Source organism: Vicugna pacos, chromosome 17, assembly GCF_048564905.1.
Source record: "Vicugna pacos chromosome 17, VicPac4, whole genome shotgun sequence".
Classification (NCBI taxonomy): Eukaryota; Metazoa; Chordata; class Mammalia; order Artiodactyla; family Camelidae; genus Vicugna; species Vicugna pacos.
Genome location: NC_133003.1, coordinates 3,974,081 through 3,993,155, shown reverse-complemented (window position 1 = coordinate 3,993,155; position 19,075 = coordinate 3,974,081). Strand labels below are relative to the sequence as shown.

The 19,075-nt window shown below is 39.7% G+C and overlaps 1 protein-coding gene across 1 annotated transcript in view; it reads left to right on the top strand.

Moving 5' to 3' along the window:
* LOC140686648 (serine/threonine-protein kinase Nek10-like) overlaps positions 1–17,280 on the top strand; it is a 72,507-nt gene extending 55,227 nt beyond the window's left edge. The window contains exons 14-19 of the mRNA XM_072940851.1: positions 2,602–2,712; positions 9,979–10,067; positions 10,600–10,619; positions 12,935–12,987; positions 13,070–13,125; positions 17,232–17,280. Coding sequence (XP_072796952.1) covers positions 2,602–2,712; positions 9,979–10,067; positions 10,600–10,619; positions 12,935–12,987; positions 13,070–13,125; positions 17,232–17,280 — 378 coding nt within the window. The remainder of the gene's footprint in view (positions 1–2,601; positions 2,713–9,978; positions 10,068–10,599; positions 10,620–12,934; positions 12,988–13,069; positions 13,126–17,231) is intronic.
* Positions 17,281–19,075: the final 1,795 nt, after the last annotated feature.

Here is a 19,075-nt window from a genome sequence, read left to right as displayed (position 1 = left end):
TTGGCTATTGTAAATAGTGCTACTGTGAACATTGGGGTGCAGGTTTCTTTTTCAATTTGGGTTCTTTCTTGACATACGCCCAGGAGTGAAATTGTTGGGTCATATGGTAAGTCTATTCCTAGCCTTTTGAGGAATCTCCATACTGTTTTCCACAGTGGCTGCACTAAACTGCATTCCCACCAGCAGTGTAGGAAGGTTCCCCTTTCTCCACAGCCTCTCCAGCATTTGTCATTTGTGGATTTTTGAATGACGGCCATTCTGACTGGTGTGAGGTGATACCTCATTGAAATTTTGATTGGCATTTCTCTGATAATTAGTGATATTGAGCATTTTTTCATGTGCTTTTTGATCATTTGTATGTCTTCCTTGGAGAATTGCTTGTTTAGGTCTTCTGCCCATTTTTGGATTGGGTTGTTTATGTTTTTTCTTATTGAGTCATATGAGCTGCTTATACATTCTGGAGATCAAGCCTTTGTCAGTTTCATTGTTTGCAAAAATTTTCTCCCATTCCATAGGTTGTCATTTTGTTTTACTTATGGTTTCCTTTGCTGTGCAGAAGCTTGTAAGTTTCATTAGGTCCCATTTGTTTATTCTTACTTTTATTTCTGTTGCTTGAGTAGACAGTTCTAGGAGAACATTTTTGAGACGTATGTCAGATAATGTTTTGCCTATGTTTTCTTCTAGGAGGTTTATTGTATCTAGTCTTATGTTTAAGTTTTTGATCCATATTGAATTTATTTTTCTGTATGGTGTAAGGGATGTTTTAGCTTTATTGACTTACATGCAGCTGTCCAGTTTTCCCAACACCATGTGCTGAAGAGACTGTCTTTATTTCATTGTACGTTCTTGCCTCCTTTGTCGAAGATTAGTTGACCAAAGGTTTGTGGGTTCATTTCTGGGCTCTCTGTTCTGTTCCATTGGTCTTCATGTCTGTTTTTGTACCAATATCATGCTGTCTTGATGACTGCAGCTCTATAGTATTGTCTGAAGTCTGGGAGGGTTATTCCTGCAGCCTCTTTCTTTTTCTTCAGTAATGCTTTGGCAATTCTAGGTCTTTTGTGGTTCCATATAAATTGTATTATGATTTGTTCTAGTTTTGTGAAATATGTCCTGTAGATCGCCTTGGAGGTGTGACCATTTTAACAATATTGATTCTTGCAATCCAGGAGCATGGGATATCTTTCCATTTCTTAAAGTCTTCTTTAATTTCCTTAATGTATGTTTTATAGTTCTCTTTGTATAAGACTTTTACTTCCTTGGTTAGATTTGTTCCTAGGTATTTTATTAATTTGGGTGCTATTTTAAAGGGGATTGTTTCTTTACTTTGTTTTCCTGTTGATTCATTGTCAGCGTAAAGAAATGCAACTGATTTTTGTACGTTAATCTGTAACCTGCTGCCTTGCTGAATTCTTCGATTATTTCTAGTAGTTTTTGTGTGGACCTTTTAGAGTTTTCTATATATAGTATCATGTCATCTGTATTTAGTGGCACTTTTACCTCTTCTTTTACAATTTGGATCCCTTTTATTTCTTTTTTATTTCTATTTTTATTTCTCTGTCTTGCCTGATTGCTGTGGCTAGGACTTCCAGGAATATGTTGAATAGGAGTGGTGATAGTGGGCAGCCTTGTCTTGTCCCAGATTTTAGTGGGAAGCTTTTGAGTTTTTCACCATTGAGAGTTATGCTGGCTGTAGGTTTGTCATATATAGCTTTTAGGTATTGAGATATGTTCCCTCAATACCCACTTTGGTGAGAATTTTTATCATAAATGAGTGTTGAATTTTATCAGAAGCTTTTCTGCATCTATTGAGATGATCATGTGGTTTTTGTTCTTTCTCTCGTTGATGTAGTGTATCACATTGATTGATTTGTGTATGTTGAATCACCCTTTGGTGTTTGATTTAGGGAGGTGGCAACAGTAGGGAATTGTCAGATCAAAAAGGTGCCTTCAGGTACTTTTCCATGCCTTCTCCACTCTAACCTGTGACTTCCTACTACTTACTCCTCAAATCTAACTCATCCTGGCTGGGCCCTAATGTATACGAGTTCATTTCTCTTTCTTCCTGATAAGATTGGTCCCTGCCGTCTGATTTCTCTCTCTGATCAGGTGCACATTCAGACACGCTCACAGGCAGGCTTCTGATGTTGTGCTAACACAGATATGGGCTTCCTGGTCCATAGTATCAGGTCCTTCAGGACAAGGACCAAGATTAGCGTGTTTAGCATGGTTCTGGGCATGACACAAGCGCTGGAGCATCTCACAGAATGCATCTTTCTTTGTCAAGCCTGTTATTTGCAAACTTAATTCAATTCATATGTGCGACTAATATGTAATTGAGTTGTTTTATGAAAAATAATATCAATAAAATGAAAAAACAGTAACATAAGTAGAACTAGCCTTTTGAAAGAGAACAGAGTAATATATTTGTTCTGGATTGTAGAATGAACAAGTGTAACATCAAGTCATGCAAGTTAGGGTAAAATTTTAATTCTTATTTAGTCCCATGCAGGGAGTACAGTGACTGACCCTCACTAATGATTCCTGGGAGTCAGCTATGCTTTGCTAATGACTTGCTGATAATGATTTTCTCATTTTATGCAGCTTCCTCCAGCTCTGCACCACAACTTGAAAAGAAGGATTATAGAGAGATTCAAGAAAAACCTCTTCAGCCAGCAGAGTAACCCTTGCAACTTGAAATCTGAAATTAAAAAGGTATGGTGCTCTACATACAGGAATTCTTTTTGGCTACCAAACAAAAACACAACGTAGGAATTAATTTGTCTGCCTCCTGAGCTTTCGTCATCTACTTAAGCTCTGCCCACTATGAAAGGATATTGTCCATGGTTGTCTTAGTCCATTTGGGCTGCTATAGTAAAAATACCATAAGATGATGTGTTTATAAACAGCAGAAATTTATTGCTCATGGTTCTGGAAGCTGGAAGCCCAAGATCAGGGTGCCGGCATGGTCGGATCTGGCGTGGACCCGCTTCCGGGCTGCAGACTGCTGACTTCTTGCTGCGTCCTTACATGGGAGAGGAGGCAAGGTAGCTCTCCCAGGGCTCCTTTTATGGGCATTTTAAAAAATAAGAACACTTATATAAGGACTTTATCCTTCTGGCCCAATTTACCGCCCAAAGGGCCCACCTCCCAATACCATCACCTCAGGGTTAGGTTTTAATATACAACTCCGTGGGGGACACAGACATTCAGACTGTAGCATCACTTGAGATAGTAAATCAAGGCTATGCCTTTGCCTCAAATTTTCTGACCTTCATTTCTGAAGCCATCAGTCTTAGAAGAGTAATAGAAAGTTCTTTCCATATTATTGCATGTTTTCCTAAAAAATGTTATTAACTATCTCTAAGTGTGTATCTATATATACATTTACTATAAAATATATACAATTTAATATCTCATACACACACACACACACACACACATTAGATAGTTCTAGTCCAATCTTTATTAGGATACTCTTCAACAGACCACTGAGTTGAGCTTTGCAACTTGGAACAAGTCAGCTAACATCTGAGGCCATGATTTTTCTCAGCTATGAGGATGGAATGAACCATTTCTAAGGTTCTTTCCATAATCAATGTTCTGCAGTCTCCTAGACAGTGGGTGCTGGTAGATATTTCTATTCTTATACAAGGAAACCAAATCACCAGCAGGTTAAGCCAACCAGGCAGAAGGAGAATTGCTTATCTCTGGTTAGCACAGTTGGTGACAGAAGCCCCTTTGTCCTGTTTGACAGCTGCAGGGACACAGGATCATCTTTGCTTTCAACCTGGCTGAGAGGCAGATTCAGTTACCCTCTGTAGGGTGCTCTACCCCCTTGTCTGATATTTTAAGCTCGTGGTGGTTCACGCCCTTATGAAACTGTACAATTAGGGAGGCAGGCCTTGCCTCCTGTGAGCTAAAGAAAGCTTCCACTTGGCATATTAACCAGTTCCTCCACTGAAACTTTGTTTCCGCATCAAGAATTAATCTCCCCTTTCTCTATGAGTTTTCACTCTTATTGTTGTTTTAAGTAGCTCATCATTCAAACAGACTTGCATTATTATGGTTTCTCCAAAGGCAGTGAGTGTGTCTTGTTCATCTTTGATTCCCCAGGGTCGTACCCAGTGCCTGGTAGGTGCCTGATGGTTCATATTGTTGAGTATCAACTAGGTTCTAGGTTGGTGCACCTGCACGCTGTCTAACATGGCCTATGTTGGTTCTATTCTTTATTGCTATGTAAGTATTGATACAATTGTATACTTTTCCATGAGCAGAAAGAAGCCACCTTGTCCCTAGTCTGAAACCTAAATGAGGCATTTTTGACCTGTTTTTCCCCTTTGTGATGTAATCTTTAGCAGCGGGTTTTGTTCAGAAATGGCTTTTTCATCCACTGTGCCATCACAGAGGAAGGGCCCATTAGCTTTGACTTCCACAGCCGTCCCACACCATGGCCGTGGAAGCAGTGGTGACAATACACGAAGTGCTCTCAGTTTCCACCTCCCCCTCTGAAGCTCCCCCTGAAATCCAGTGGCTCTGCACCTGCAGTCTGAAGGTATTTTCATGGGATGACTGAGCCTTACTTATGAACCACCTGAGACCTGGGGTATAAAGATGAGCCAAAACATGGACGAGAACTTTTCTGAAAAATGAAGCTCTTTATTTTTTGACTCACCTGATGTGTCTTCGGTCCAGCCTGCTCAACCTTGGCTAGAATTGCAGGAGAAATAAAGCATCTGAGTAACTGGATAGGTGTCTCTGAGGACCAGGATTTTAAGCATGGGAGAGAAAAGCAGCAGAGACAAAACAGAAGGTATTAATTCAAATTAGAATTGGAAAGATCAGTATGAATGAGTATGAATTCATGATAAATCTTATCTTTTAAAAAATGCTCATACTTCCAAAAATTTCACTAAGTTTGTTTAGAAACTAAGCAAGCAGCAGTGTGCTCCCTCTGCACCCACAGCTTTGGAAATACAGCCACAGGCAGCTCTAGAGCAGAAACTGAATGAGACTAGGCTGGAATATCTTAACATCATAGGGTGCAGGGCAGGGATTCTGTCCAGTGCTCCCAAGGGTGTGTCAGAGGACTCAGGAGCCCACTGCTCTATGTTGTATAATTAGAGTATTGAAGAGAATGATATCCACAGTGGATCAAAGGCACCAACTAATGTTTAAATCTAAGGCTTCATGGTAGTGGAAAAAAAAAGGAAATCACTTACTGGTTACATTTGAAATTCAGTGAGTGACCAACACCTTATTTCAAAAATTGTTTACAGAAGGAAAGAATCAAACATTTATTCTGCCTTTCCTTTGTGAATTCTATCTCAGTGTAACTAAATTGATGAGAGGGAATTCTCTCATTACAGAACTCCCTCAGCTAATAAGTACCGAAGGTGTAAAAACACTGTCATTTTGCAGCCCCTTTAAAGAAGTGATGGGTCTTGACATGCGCCTTCTTGGCCACTGACATCTCAAAAGAGGGACAGCTGGGCATCCCATGCTTCCTCATGGGCGTGCGTAGCACCATCTGTGAAGTTTACCGTAAAGTAAACTCTTGAACCTGCATGTGATGAGTCGCTAAGATTTAATTATTAGAAAATAGTGAGTGTAAATACTGACATTTGTGTTAACAAAATGGCCACAAAAGCCTAATAAAACCTAATATAAAGGAGCTGTAGGTTAGAAGAAATGAAAAAAAAAAAAGGTAATACTTTGTGACTTAATATGTTCACATAATTCAGTGAAAGCGGACAAGGAAAACCTAAAGAAAGAAAGATCAGAGGCCTGGCGAGTGAAGTGTGATGAGAAAAGTGCTGAAACTTTTCTCACTTCTGACACCTAATCTCATTCATTTTGGCTTAATTTCCTTCCGAGTCCTTCCTCAGTTGATTAGCTTCTAACTCGTTTATGTAGTTGTCCCACAACAAAGATAACCTTATTTTATGATATGAAAAGAAGATACAGTTTGGGGAATTTAATGAGGATTACATTTGTAGTTTCTTATTGTTTTCTTCTATTTAGTTTTTTGCCCAGAAAGTAACTGTGTTCTCAGTTGACCAATGAGGCGGTAAAATTGTTCAATATTTGCTCAACATCAGTGTTTTTGGGGAGGGGGAGGGTAGTGACAGTGATAGAGCTTTTCCTCTTTAATAGCGACTTGTTTAGTTCAAAAGTACACACAACCATTTGCCCTTTGGAACTGTAGGTGTTTGTTCAGAGCAGAAGAGCCCTTTTATATCAGTTCAGAAGGAGGATCGTACACGTTCTTCCAAGCAGAGCATAATGCCAAAGAGAGCAGGTATCCCTCAACTCAATATTCATGAGCCAAGAGAGGGCCCCATGGTGCTGGTCTGGGACTGGTGATCCACCTCGTGACATCAGCCGGCCGGAGAGGCCACTGCTCAGAAAGCTTCTGTCGTATCACCCAGATTTCCACCTGGTGGGCGAACATTTACTTGCCATCTGGTATGTCCAGGCTTGAACTCACCATCTTCCTCCTTTCTTTGCATCAAATATCACTGGCAGCATCCTTTTTCCTTCTGCTGGGTCTTCAAAACATGCGGTCACCTCCAGATGTTCCACTTTATCTCTTGCATCTCCTACCTCATTAACACCTGAGGAGTCTTCATTGTGCACGTGGTTTTGCTTGGCCTTTGATATTATAGCCCTGGTCCTGCCACTTAGAAGCGAATTGCTTTACATCTCAGATTCCTCACCTGTAAATGGGCATAATGCCTACCTTACAGGGTAGTTGAAAGAACCAAATAGAACATCAAATCTATCTACAATGCAGTAAGCACCAGCTAGTGGCCGTAGGTGCTACTGTTGTTAATTAAGTATATTTGATCTTCAGTGGCCATTCCTTCCTTCTGGTTATCACCTAGTCTGAGGTCTTGGCATCCTTCTCATTTGATTTCCTTTTTTTTTTTTAAAGAAATTTTTATTGTGGTATGGTTCATATACAGTAAACAACACACATTTCAGATGTACACTTTGATGAATTTTGATAGAAGTCTACACCCATGAAACTACTGCCACACTCATGAAAGTTAACATTTCCAGCACTCCCCAAGAGCTGCAATTTTCAAAATCCCAATTTATCCCTTCCCACTCCCTTTAATCCCTGGTAACTGTAAGTTTGTTCTCTATGTCTGTGACTCTGTTTCTGTTTTGTAGATAAGTTCATTCATGTGTTTTTTTTTAGATTCTACATATAAGTGATATCATACAACATTTTTCTTTCTCTTTCTGGCTTCACTTTGAATGACATTCTCCAGGTCCATCTATTTGCTGCAAATGGCATTATTTTTTATGGCTGCATAGTATTCTGCTGTATAAATATACCACAGCTTCTTTATCCAGTCATCTGTCGATGGACATTGGTGTTGTTTCCATGTCTTGGCTAGTGTAAATAGTGGTGCTGTGAAAATTGGGGTGCATGTGTCTTTTTGAGTTCTATTTTCCTCCAGATATATGCCTAGGAGTGGGATTAATGCATCATATGGTAGGCCTATTCCTAGTCTTTTGAGGAATCTCCATACTGTTTTCCACAGTGGCTGCACCAAACCACATTCCCACCAGCAGTGAAGGAGCGTTCCCTTTTCTCCACACCCTCTCCAGCATTTGTCATTTGTGAACTTTTGAATGATGGCCATTCTGACCGGTGTGAGGTGATACCTCATCGTAGTTTTGATTTGCATTTCTCTAACAAGTGTTGATACTGAGCATCTTTTCATGTGCTTGTCGGCCATCTGGATGTCTTCTCCAGTCGGTTTTGCCAGACGTTGGCAGTGTTCTTAATCACTTGCTTACAGTTTCCTGCCTCCCCATCTGACTCCAGGTTCAGCTGCCTCGGCCTGTGCTCTCTGCAGGTGCCTCCTCATGATCTGTCTGCATTCACCCCACGGCCCCAGCCCCATTCAGACTGTTATGTGTATATTGCATCCAGAGTGATCCTTTTAAAACAGAATGTGGTTATGTCTCTCTCTTTCTCTCTCTCTGTCTCACACACACACACACACACCACACACACACACACACACACACACACACACTGTTCATGGGTCTGAGTATAAAATGCCAAAATTCTCACCACGATGTTCATGTCTTGTTTGGTCCAAGCCTGGACCCCTCTCCCCACCCTCACCTTGTACCACTCTCGCCCTTTGCTGCCTCCTCACTGGCCACAGGGCCCACCTACCATGCTGCTTCCTCCCCAGACTGCACATGCTCTTTCCTCTGCCCGTGATGTTCTGCCCACTCCGTCCTTTACTCACTCTTGTCTCTCAGCAGAAGCATTATTTCAGGAAAGCCTTCCCTGTCTCAGTTATGTCTATCTGTGACCTCCTAGAACCACCGCCCTGGCCTTCAGTGCATTCAGCTCAGTTGCAATTTTACATATATCCAGGCGGGTATTTCACAGACACATTTTTCCCTAATTAGGAAGTCAGCTCCAAGAATACGGTTCTTGGCCACCATTGGTGGTTTTCGTAGCTCGGATCTGTGCATGGGAACACAAGGGTTGGTTTAAAATATACTCCCTGAATGAATGAACAGCACTTGCCTTCCTCTCTTCAGCCTAAATCCCCATGCCTCTAGATCATTGGGTTAATGTCCTAGCCCTGTATCACCATGCCCCTTTTGTGCAATGCTCAGCCTCTGCCCTCGTTGTCCTCTCACCTGGAATGTCCACTTGGCTTCCTTGTGTCCAACCAAATCCAGCCTTCGAAGTTCAGCTCCAGTGTCCCCTCTGCAGAGCTTCTGAAAACCATGTTGGTAAAGGGGGTGAGAAGGGATAAATTGGGAGTTGGATGTTTGCCCTTTTCAGGGAGTGATGGAAATGTTATGTGGTGATGGTTTCCTCGGTGTATCTGTCTATCAAAATTCATCAAATTGTACATCTGAAATATGTGCAGTTTTCTCTACAGAAATTATACCACAATAAAGTTATTTTAAAAAACAATTTATAAAAACCACATTGGTCTTCATAGCTTTAGCATCCTTCTCTGTGCAAGTTTCGATCTCAGCACCTCATTTCAAAATTACTTATTTAATGAACAGAGAATATGAATCCAAGTTAACTACTGTGGCAAAGTCTAAATTGTTCCTTTTGCTTCTGGTTTGTTAATATGAATCGACATTTTTAAAGCATATTGTATTACACAGGCACAAAACTTGGCCAGCCCAAGTGCTGGTTAAAATGAAAGTTGAAAGGAAGTTGAAAATTTCATTAAAAAATTCAGCTCCATAGAGGGGAATTAAATGATTGGAATTTTAATAAATTCTGGCTTTTAGTGAATTACTCTTTCCTTTGCAATGTTGAGAATTAATTTGTGGAGATTAAAATTAATTAATGGTGACTGAGAAAGATGTATTAAAAAACTTGTTTGCCTTGGCCGGACAAGAAGGCATTTTCAATGCAGATACATGACAAAGTATAGATTTGCTCTATACATAATATTCTGTTGAATAATTGGAGTTTATTCCTCCCACACCTGATAAAAATAACATTTTGGCATTGCAGACCCCATGCCATTATTTTTCTATCCATTTTAAGTTTGTTCTCATAAGACTGTAAAGTGTAGGGTGTGTGTGTGTGTGTGTGTGTTTCACCTGACCGGCGAACTGTCTGCTTGCTTTCACTGTAATTTGCCTGCCTCTAATTTATAAGTCCTTTTTTTCTGGACGGTGGGGAGGGTGGTTGGGGGAGGTAGTTTCGTTTATTTACTTGCTTATACTTAGAGGAGGTACCAGGGCTTGAACCCAGGACCTCATGCATGCTTAGCATGCCCTCTACCCCCTGAGCTACACCCTCCCCTCATAAAAGTCCTTTTGAAAGGAAGAAGATGGGTCTTTATCTGTGTCAGAGGGATTGACAGCCGAAGAGCCCCGGTCCCTCTTGCAGAGACACGCACGGAGATCTCATGTGACTTGACTCTCAATGTGAAATAAGATGCAGTTTTCCTTTTTCTGTTTCAGTTATCTCAGGGATCTCCAGAACCAATTGAGCCCAGCTTTTTCACAGCAGATTACCATTTATTGCATCATTCATCAAGGGAACACAGCCTGTCCCCAATAACTCAACAGGTAATGGTCTTCAACACAGGAATCTGGCTTTCATGAAGAAACAGATTGTTTGGTATTTTTCTTTCTCTTTCTGGCTTACTTCACTTAGAATGACATTCTCTAGGGACATCCATGTTGCTGCAAATGGCATTATGTTTTTTTATGGCTGAGTAGTGTTTCATTGTATATAACACAGGGAAATACATTCAAGATCTTGTAGTAGCTTACAGTGAAAAAGATTATGAAAAGGAATAATATATGTATATTCATGTATGACTGAATAATTGTGCTGCACACCAGAAACTGACACAACATTGTAAACTGACTATAACTCAATTAAAAAAAAAGAAAGAAAAAGACCAGTTTGGAACAAAAGCTATCCTCAAAAGATTATCTTCAAATTAAAATAAAAATAGATCTTATATTTATTATCTATGATGGTAGTTGAGAGGGACATGCAGTAGGAATCTGGCAATTCCCTGAGATTTACTTTACCCACTTGGGACAGCTTCCATGATCATTAATTAATACCAGAAGCAAACAGAATCCATGTGGTTAAATTGTATTTCCTTTTATTTCTTCTTATCTGATGATGGGAAATCAAATGCCCAAAAGCATCCGGGGAGATAAAAGGCAGAAAGGGAAGAGTTTGAATAAAACAGAAAATTTGAAACATACCTGAAAAATCACATCAAACCTATTTAATTTTTTTTTCTTTTTTGGAGAAATTTCACATAGGGAGGCAATGTCACTTAGGGATTAAAGGTGCACACTCAGTCACTGAGTAGCTGACCTTGAGGAAACCATTTGACCTCGCTGAACCCCAGTTTCCTTGCCTGTAATGTGGGGATAAAAATGTTACATGCATTCTAGGATTATTGCAAGGATCAGTGTAAATACATAACAAACGCTTAGCAAGTATGCCTACGGGCTGAGCATAGTGTAACTCTCCTAATTACGTGTGACTCTCAAAAGAAATCTTCAGGCTACTCTGAGGCTGTAGAATTCCTGCATAATTTTTGAATCCCTGTAAACTACAGTTAGGTCCCTCAGTGGGGCAGAAACAGATGTGAACCTTTTAGGGTTAAATGAAAACCTGCCATTTCCTCATCCAAGAACATCGCTCATTGCTGGTGTGCTTTTGTTGGTGCCTACCTTAGGCAGATCATTTCATATAATAATTATCAGACTTTCCCCAAGACTTGGATTCCTTGGATAAAGCTAACCTGGGCAGGCAGAATTTCATTTAAAATAGCCCCTGAGAAATGTATAAGATCAGATAAACTGTTGTCTAAATTCATTTGCTTTCATATATTTCTTAATTGGAGTATCATTGATTTGCAATATTGTGTTAGTTTCAGGTGTACATCAAAGTGATTCAGATATATATATATTATATATTCCTTTTCAGATTCTTTTCCTTTTATAGGTTTATAGCATATTGACTATAGTTCCCAATGTTGTATGGTAATTCCTTGTTGTTTATTTTATACACAGTTGTGTTTATCTGTTAATCCCATATTCCTAATTTATCCCTCCCCCCAGCCTTTCCCCTTTGGTAACCATAAGTTTGTTTTCTGTGTCTGTGAGTCTATTCCTCTTTTGTAAATATTTGTATAATTTTTTGGATTCCACATATAAGTGATTTCATACAACATTCGTCTTTCTCTGACTGACTTCACCTAATATAATGTGGCATATATACACAATGGAATACTACTCAGCCATAAAAAGATTTTAAAATAATGCCATTTGTAGCATCATCGATGGAACTAGAGATTGTCATAATAAGTGAAGTAAGTCAGAGAGAGAAAGACAAATACCACATGACATCAAATGTATGTGGAATCTAAAAAGAAAATAAGACAGCTGAACTTATTTACAAAACAGAAACAGACTCAGAATGGAAAAGTCAGTTGCTTTTAAAAGTATCTCCCAGGGCAGGTCAGTCAGTCACAGGCCACACTTCTGTCAGCAGCAGATCCGTTGAGGGAAGAGCTCTGGTTGAAATCTCTCAGTGGTCAGAGAGGGACCTGACGGGCGTTTCCAGAAGCTGGACACATCACCGCAGAGCAGACTGGGTGTGTCCCTTGTCACAGCAGGCTGGGCAGAAGGGAAGACAGCAGAACCATGCAGCACTTTGGGCTTTAAGCCAGGCTTAAATAGCACACTGCCAGGATTCACATCCTTACGCCTCCCCTCAGCCTTCAACCCATTCTCTTCTCTCTCCTGAGTGTGAGGGGAGCTCCTGGCCTCTACGTGTTGATTGGTTAGAGTGGAATATGGTCAACACTGCTTTGGGTGGCACCAGAGTAGGTTAAGCACTGGCATATCATACTCAGACTAAACAGGAAAAGAAATCTTGTCCTCTAGCTTTAAATGTATTTTATTTCCCTCCTGGCAGCCAACGGAAGGGGTCAGATCTTTGTTGTGGTTCACTGGCTATTACTTCCTCCACTAAGAATTTATCCTTGCTAGTACATTTCCACTCTTTTTGTCTTGTGGATGAGGGAGAGTTTCTTAATCTTTTCTTTGCCTTTCAGGTAGTTTGTGTTTAGAGTCACTCCTTTCCTGTTCATAAGACACACACACACGCCCACACACACACAAGTTAATTGGCCAGTTTATCCGACGCCTTTAAATCTTGAGTATTATTTTTTGATGGCCACCCCAAAAGTGGAAAGCTATTAAAGGAAAAGAAACAAAGCATCTGAGTATTCAAAGCCAAGATAATTTGGAATGTGTTTCTAAGTATTCATCTTCATCATTAAGAAATTGACCATTTTCACTGCCCGCTTATAATTGCCAATAAAATCCAACTAAAAAAAATGAACCAAGTGCCAGACTTGCAATAATTTGTCTATTTCAGGTCTACCCACCAGCTTTGATCTGGAGGAGGGCATCACGTATGAACAGATGCAGGTGAGGTTTCTGCAGCGCCTCTGACTGATTCTATTTTGTTGCTTTTAATTCAGTACTAACCTGATTTCTTTTTCCATTTTAGACTGTGATTGAAGAAGTCCTAGAGGAAAGTGGGTATTACAATTTTACTTCTAACAGGTGAGATCCAGGGTTTGCTATCAAATATTAAATTTCAGTTTAGAACTTAGAATTCATCCCCACCAAACTTAAGTGAAAACTGGCAGCCAGTGCTGGGCAGGGGACACATGGACAGAATCCCCAGGATGAACATTTCCAGCAACTGCTGGGACTTTCCTGAGAATCCCCTTCTGGCCAGCTTGCCACAGGCGGCTGGCTCTTCACACTCGACCCTGTGTGTTCCCACTGCCAGAAGCTGCAAGAAGGAAGCCCAGAGGACGCTGACCACCGAGAGAGTCAGCTCCACATTGGGCGTCAAAATCTGTTACCAAACTCAGGTCCAGCAGCTCGCCGCTCAAAAATTAGTACTTAGGAGTGACAAATGTTAGTAGATAGGACAGTTGCCTTTTATTCGAATGCTGGCAGTCTGGGGTGATGGTGGACTTAGTGTCTACAAAAAACAAGTCCAAAGAGTCTACTCGATCATGAATGTTCTCTAGGGAAAAAGAAAGTGACCTCAGTTAAATCATTGAGATGGGGGTCAGAGTCATTTCTCTCCCCTCCCCCCCAATATGCAGGCTTGTCGACCTCTTCTGATTTTTCTTAAGACGCCATCTTGTTCACATAGTTTGTTCATAAGATGACTGAAGGGGGGGAAGCTAGGAAAGAGATCTTGTCATCTGTTGATTACTTAGTCTCCAGTTCTACTTCTTTGATCTAGGAAGCAACCAACATGTTAGACAAGTTATTGTGTGATCAAAAGATTTGAAAGGTGCTCTAGGGCTGGGGTTGAGCAGGGCATGGGGATGCCTGATTTAAGGTTACTGACCAGACAAAGAGAGCGCCTGCAAAAAGCTCTTTCCTTCCAAAAGCTGCTTTCACATTAGTCTATTTCAGAGGCAATCCCAGAAAACTCTTGTAGGTGTTGAAGAACTCAATGAAGATTTCATTTTCAAGCAAATTGCCATTGTGGTAATTGAACCACAATTGAACTTGATCCCACTGGGAATCTGGGTGCTCCAGGACTGAGGGAGCTGGGATCCTGATTTCTGATTCCCATCAGCCCTTGTTGGAGGCGTCTTTCCCCAGGGGACATTAGTTTCCTGGCATTTCTGGCCTCTAAGCGTGGACAAAGCAGATTCTAGAGGCCAGAGAAATCCTCAGGAAATGGAATGCAGATGCTGGCGGTTGGAAGTCAGCCCAGCATATTTTGAAGGGGTTTGAATGAGGGGATGTGGGTGCTGCCAGTGTCTACTATAAATGAATTGTCTCTGGACATTGTCGAGGAGCCCACTGGTAACTGAATCATCAGATCGATGGTGAGCCACCACTTACACATCGTGTACATCTAAAGTTGCTTTAGGAGGCCTGTAGATTCTGCTCTCCCAAAGTGGCCTTTTCTGCCTGGAGATACAGCCTTTCTGTACAGCTGATGAAGCTATCTGGTGACCACTATTTAAATTATTCTCAAAGTCTTTCCCAGAGGAAGTGGTCTTAAAAACAACCTGTTATGGTCATTATATGGAAATTAGATTCTTTTTTTGGACATTAGTTCAGTCTCCAGCCTTTTTTCCCTTCTGTTTGAACAAGTTATTCTTATGAATCACACATAAGATTATTCAACTGCTTGCTCTTTTGATTTGACAGTGTATTTCCAAAATTCTACCTTTGTAAGTTTAGTTCTGCTGTGATTTGTAACTTCAGAGAAATGCAGGCATATTGTTAATAGAAATCACCCTCACCGTCATCACTCTGCTCCCACCATCCTGGAGGGATTTGGAACGCTCATTTTCTATTCTCGATCTGAATACATTCAGCGTTCCACGGATGGTGTGAATGTCTCTGTTCTTGATTTTTGGCAACTTCTTATTTCAAGTGCCCTTGCTTGTGGAGGGGCAAAAATCATACTTAACACTGTTACATCTGCATTTTCTCAGAGACTCAAGATCATGGGCTATGAGTGTCTTCAAATTTTTGCAGAGAATCAACGAAGTATCAGTTTAAGGAACTTAGGGAGGCTCTTACAAGAGGTCTTATTTTTCCTTTTTAGAAATAATAATTTCAGTCTTTCTTTGAAATGTATGGTTGTGCTTTTGAATTATATTATTACTAAGATTTTAAAAAATCAAATACTACTACTACTTTCCAAGACATATTCCTGTATTAAAAGACATTGCAGATTTTCTTATTATGGTAAATAGACAATAAGATGCTTAATAATGAAGGTGAAATTATTTAGTTATATTCAGAATTGTGAATACAATATGAAGAAGTGAATTTAATGATCAATTTAAAGCAAAATATGATGGTTATGACATGAAATTTTCTTAAAATGCTCCAAGTTAAAATGAATAATCCATTTAAAGAGCCACATGGCCGTGACATTCCCCCTTCAGTTTCTAATAGCAATGATAGAACATATCACTGGGAGAGAGTTTTCATGGTTTACTAGTAAAAATAACCCCTGGTAGTGCTTAAAGCCATTGTTCACTGGTGTTCCCAATTAATTTCCAAGAAGTAAATCAGGCTCTACATAGGCACCTAACACTTCACAAGCTGAAAACACACATAATTCCAAATATGAATCAGATCAGCTGTGACAGTCATGATTTATCCATAGTCAAAGGATCGAGGATGCTAAACTACACAGGACATACAGAAGTATTTATAATTAGTACTTAGAATCAGAAGAGTGTATTTTCCCAAATAGGTTTTGTAAATAGCCAATATCCTCAAAGATGTTAATAGATGCTCCCTGAAAAATAAAGTTCCGTGACCAAATATATTTGGGAAACTCTTGAGTGTATGTTGTTCCATTTTTGTTAACAGGTATTAATATATTAAAGACTTTGAAGTGCACTGTAGGAAAGTAATCTGCTGACCTTGTTCACCCCAGTGATTCTTCATCCTTTACTTGGAACACAAAGTGACAGTACCTGCTGAGAAATAACGGTTAGAAATAGGAAGCATTGTTTAGCTTCTGCACCAGTATTTATCCACATCTGCTACTGTTCCCATCATCCTCTTAATCATCATTGTCATCATTGCAAAATATTATACAATGATCTTGGTTCATCACCATGGCCAGAGAATTACATGCTAATTCCTGTATAACTCAAGTTTACAATTTAAGACTGTCTGTTCAAACTTAGACACATGTGTACAAAGCATCCAGACAACAGCTAAAGCATTAAGCCAAGATATGGTGCATTTTCAGCTTAGATCGTGAAGTTTATGTGTAGTTAGGGATTGAGAGATGAGATTCTCAAACTAAGTCTCAGGACAAGGGCATTATCTAGCTATTAGCTGTCTTTAGGGAAGTTACTGAGAACTGTTTAAATAATGGTAAGATGGCTTGAGCAGATGTAGGAGAATGTCTCAAGCACAAAATGCTGCATTTGTTAAAGAAAATGGTAGCAGAAACAGAAACAGCAGTGAGGGACCATAGCCAGAACGAGGGCTTTGGGAAGAGGGGGTACTATGGAGTTGAACTGAAGACAGCTGTGTAAGAAAATGAAACAGGGTTCAAACAAGCTGGGCCAGCCCAAGGAGGGCTCTATTCCTGATCATTTGCAGGCTTGTCTCATTAATTACATCTGTTACACACATAACAGTCCGCTTCCTTACCGGAAGGTTACTGCCTGACATGCCTGAATTGATCAGCGTTGTTTGTGAGAGTAAAAGCATTTTGTAAGTGAAGAGATGACCAGTATATCATCCTCGTATTCTTAGGGAGATGCATTAACATTTTATTTTGTGACAATGAAATATGTGTTGAGATTTTTTAAAAAGTACATTGAATCAGCTTGCATTGATTTTCCTTCCAGTTAACTGTTGAACATGTGAAATAGGCATTTAAGATACAGGCTACTTTAGAGAGGTGATTTTTCCACTCTAAATGGTTATTAGGTCCCACTGAGTTTATAGTTTGAGAAAGACAGTATTAGCAGTGAACTTCAGCAAAAGGCAGCTTTCTGACAATCTCCCCATTCTGTCCTGTTTAGAATCACATTTTGATTCCATGTGATTTGCTTTCTTATATACCTGAGCTGCTGCTTTTGAAATTGAATGTGTGAACTAAAACACTTGAGGCTGTAGCTAACTCTTTCCACTTCTGACTCTTCCAGGTATCACTCCTATCCCTGGGGCACCAAGAATCACCCAAACAACAGATGAAAATGCTGCATTTTAAATGGATGTGGTTTTCCCAGTCAAGTTCAAGTTCTGGACATGAGGCACTGCTGCAAGATGCCCAGGGATGGGGAGCTGCTAGAGGAGTGTGGAAGAGAGAAGACCAGCCTGCCTTGGTGCCGGCACGGCCCCTTCCTAGAGGCTTATCCCGGGGGTGCATTAGATGCAGGATGATGGAGCTGTCAGCGTGCTCCTGGGGGAAGGATGCTGCAAAATTCATCTGTGAGAAGGAAACCCTCTCCTCGCCGATATGTTCTCCAAGTTCAAAACAAAACAATACAAAACTTGTCCTATTTTTCAAAGGAATATTTTATATTTTTAGAATTGCTGAATCTATTTATGTAAAGGCATCTAGCCTTCCAAGTATAAAAAATAGTTTTAGATAAAATTATAGGACCCAGAACAGTTAATATATTGGGTGATTCACTGAGCCCTCCATTTTTCTGCTCTTAAAAGAAATTCAGACTATATGACATTGTAGCTTTTTGTTTGCTTTAATGAAACGATTGGTTTCCTCCTAACCACTCGGGTGCTAGTGGTCTTGAACTCTAAGACAGTGTAGACAGTATTTGCAACCTTGCACAGCCTCTGAGAACAATTGTCGGATTTAAGTTGGACCGATAGAAGATACTGACCTATAGTATGTTTATACGTACATACACATGTAAGGGGAGGAGGGAGGTTTCCATTAGGCTAATGCTTTGCTGCTAATGAAACTCATAGTGTTTTTAGAGCACTTTCAAGAGTCACAGTCTATGAAAGAGATGCGGTGTTCTTTATTCTGAGTCCCTCGTAACTAACATTGCCTACATTGGTGTTAAGATTTTGTTGTTTAAGAACTTGAAATGAAAATAAGTTATATAATAAAAATATAAATTTCTTCTTTATTCATTGAGACGTCTCTAGAAAAGAGAAGTTGGAATGCCAAAACAGCGCCCCATTCCTGTGTAGGGACAATTTATGATGAAAATTCTCTAGATTCTTGTTGGGCTAAAATCTCTCTAATTGGCTTCTTATAACAGGTGTAATATCAAGAAATTATTGTGAAATCGGACTACTTCCAGCTATTTTAAGAACATTTTAATTCTATGTAAGTCATCTGAAAGCTGAAATTATGCTTTTTATTTACTTCTCACTAAATTCTATATTTACACTGATGTACGATGATCAAGTAGTATTTTTTTAGTATGATCAAATAGAATTTAGTTCAATATAGTTACAGTGCTTGAAACAGAGCATTTTGTATAGGATGGGAAAATCTCAGTGTGAATGCATACTAGTTTTACAATGAGTATGTTCAATACCTAAATAATATATCCAAATTCCCTTGGACTAATGCCTTTGAAAACTGCCAGTGAATCTTTGCCTTTAAGCCAAATTAATAATTACAAATACACTGTAATTTAAACTAACAGATGAGAATATAGAAATGAAAATTTCAGTTTGGGCCTTCAACCAAATACATTCGCGTAAAATGTACATGTGAAATCATAAGGCTGTAATGCTGTTGATTTAAGCCAGGAAAAATTTGGTTTCTGTTCCGGCTTCATTTGAACCTGCAGAGTTATATTTTTATCTCTTTTTCACGTGTGGAATGGCCACGTCTTTATTGTACACAGACCTAGGATCACACATTTTCATTGTTACAGAAGCCAATACCAAGGAATAAACCAAGCTTTAGGGTGAAAAGCTTGAACCATCTCAAATGGTGTAGAAAAGAATAGTATTCAGAGGTCACACCTTGGTTAGAAAAGAGAAATTATTTATTTGAAGGTATTTT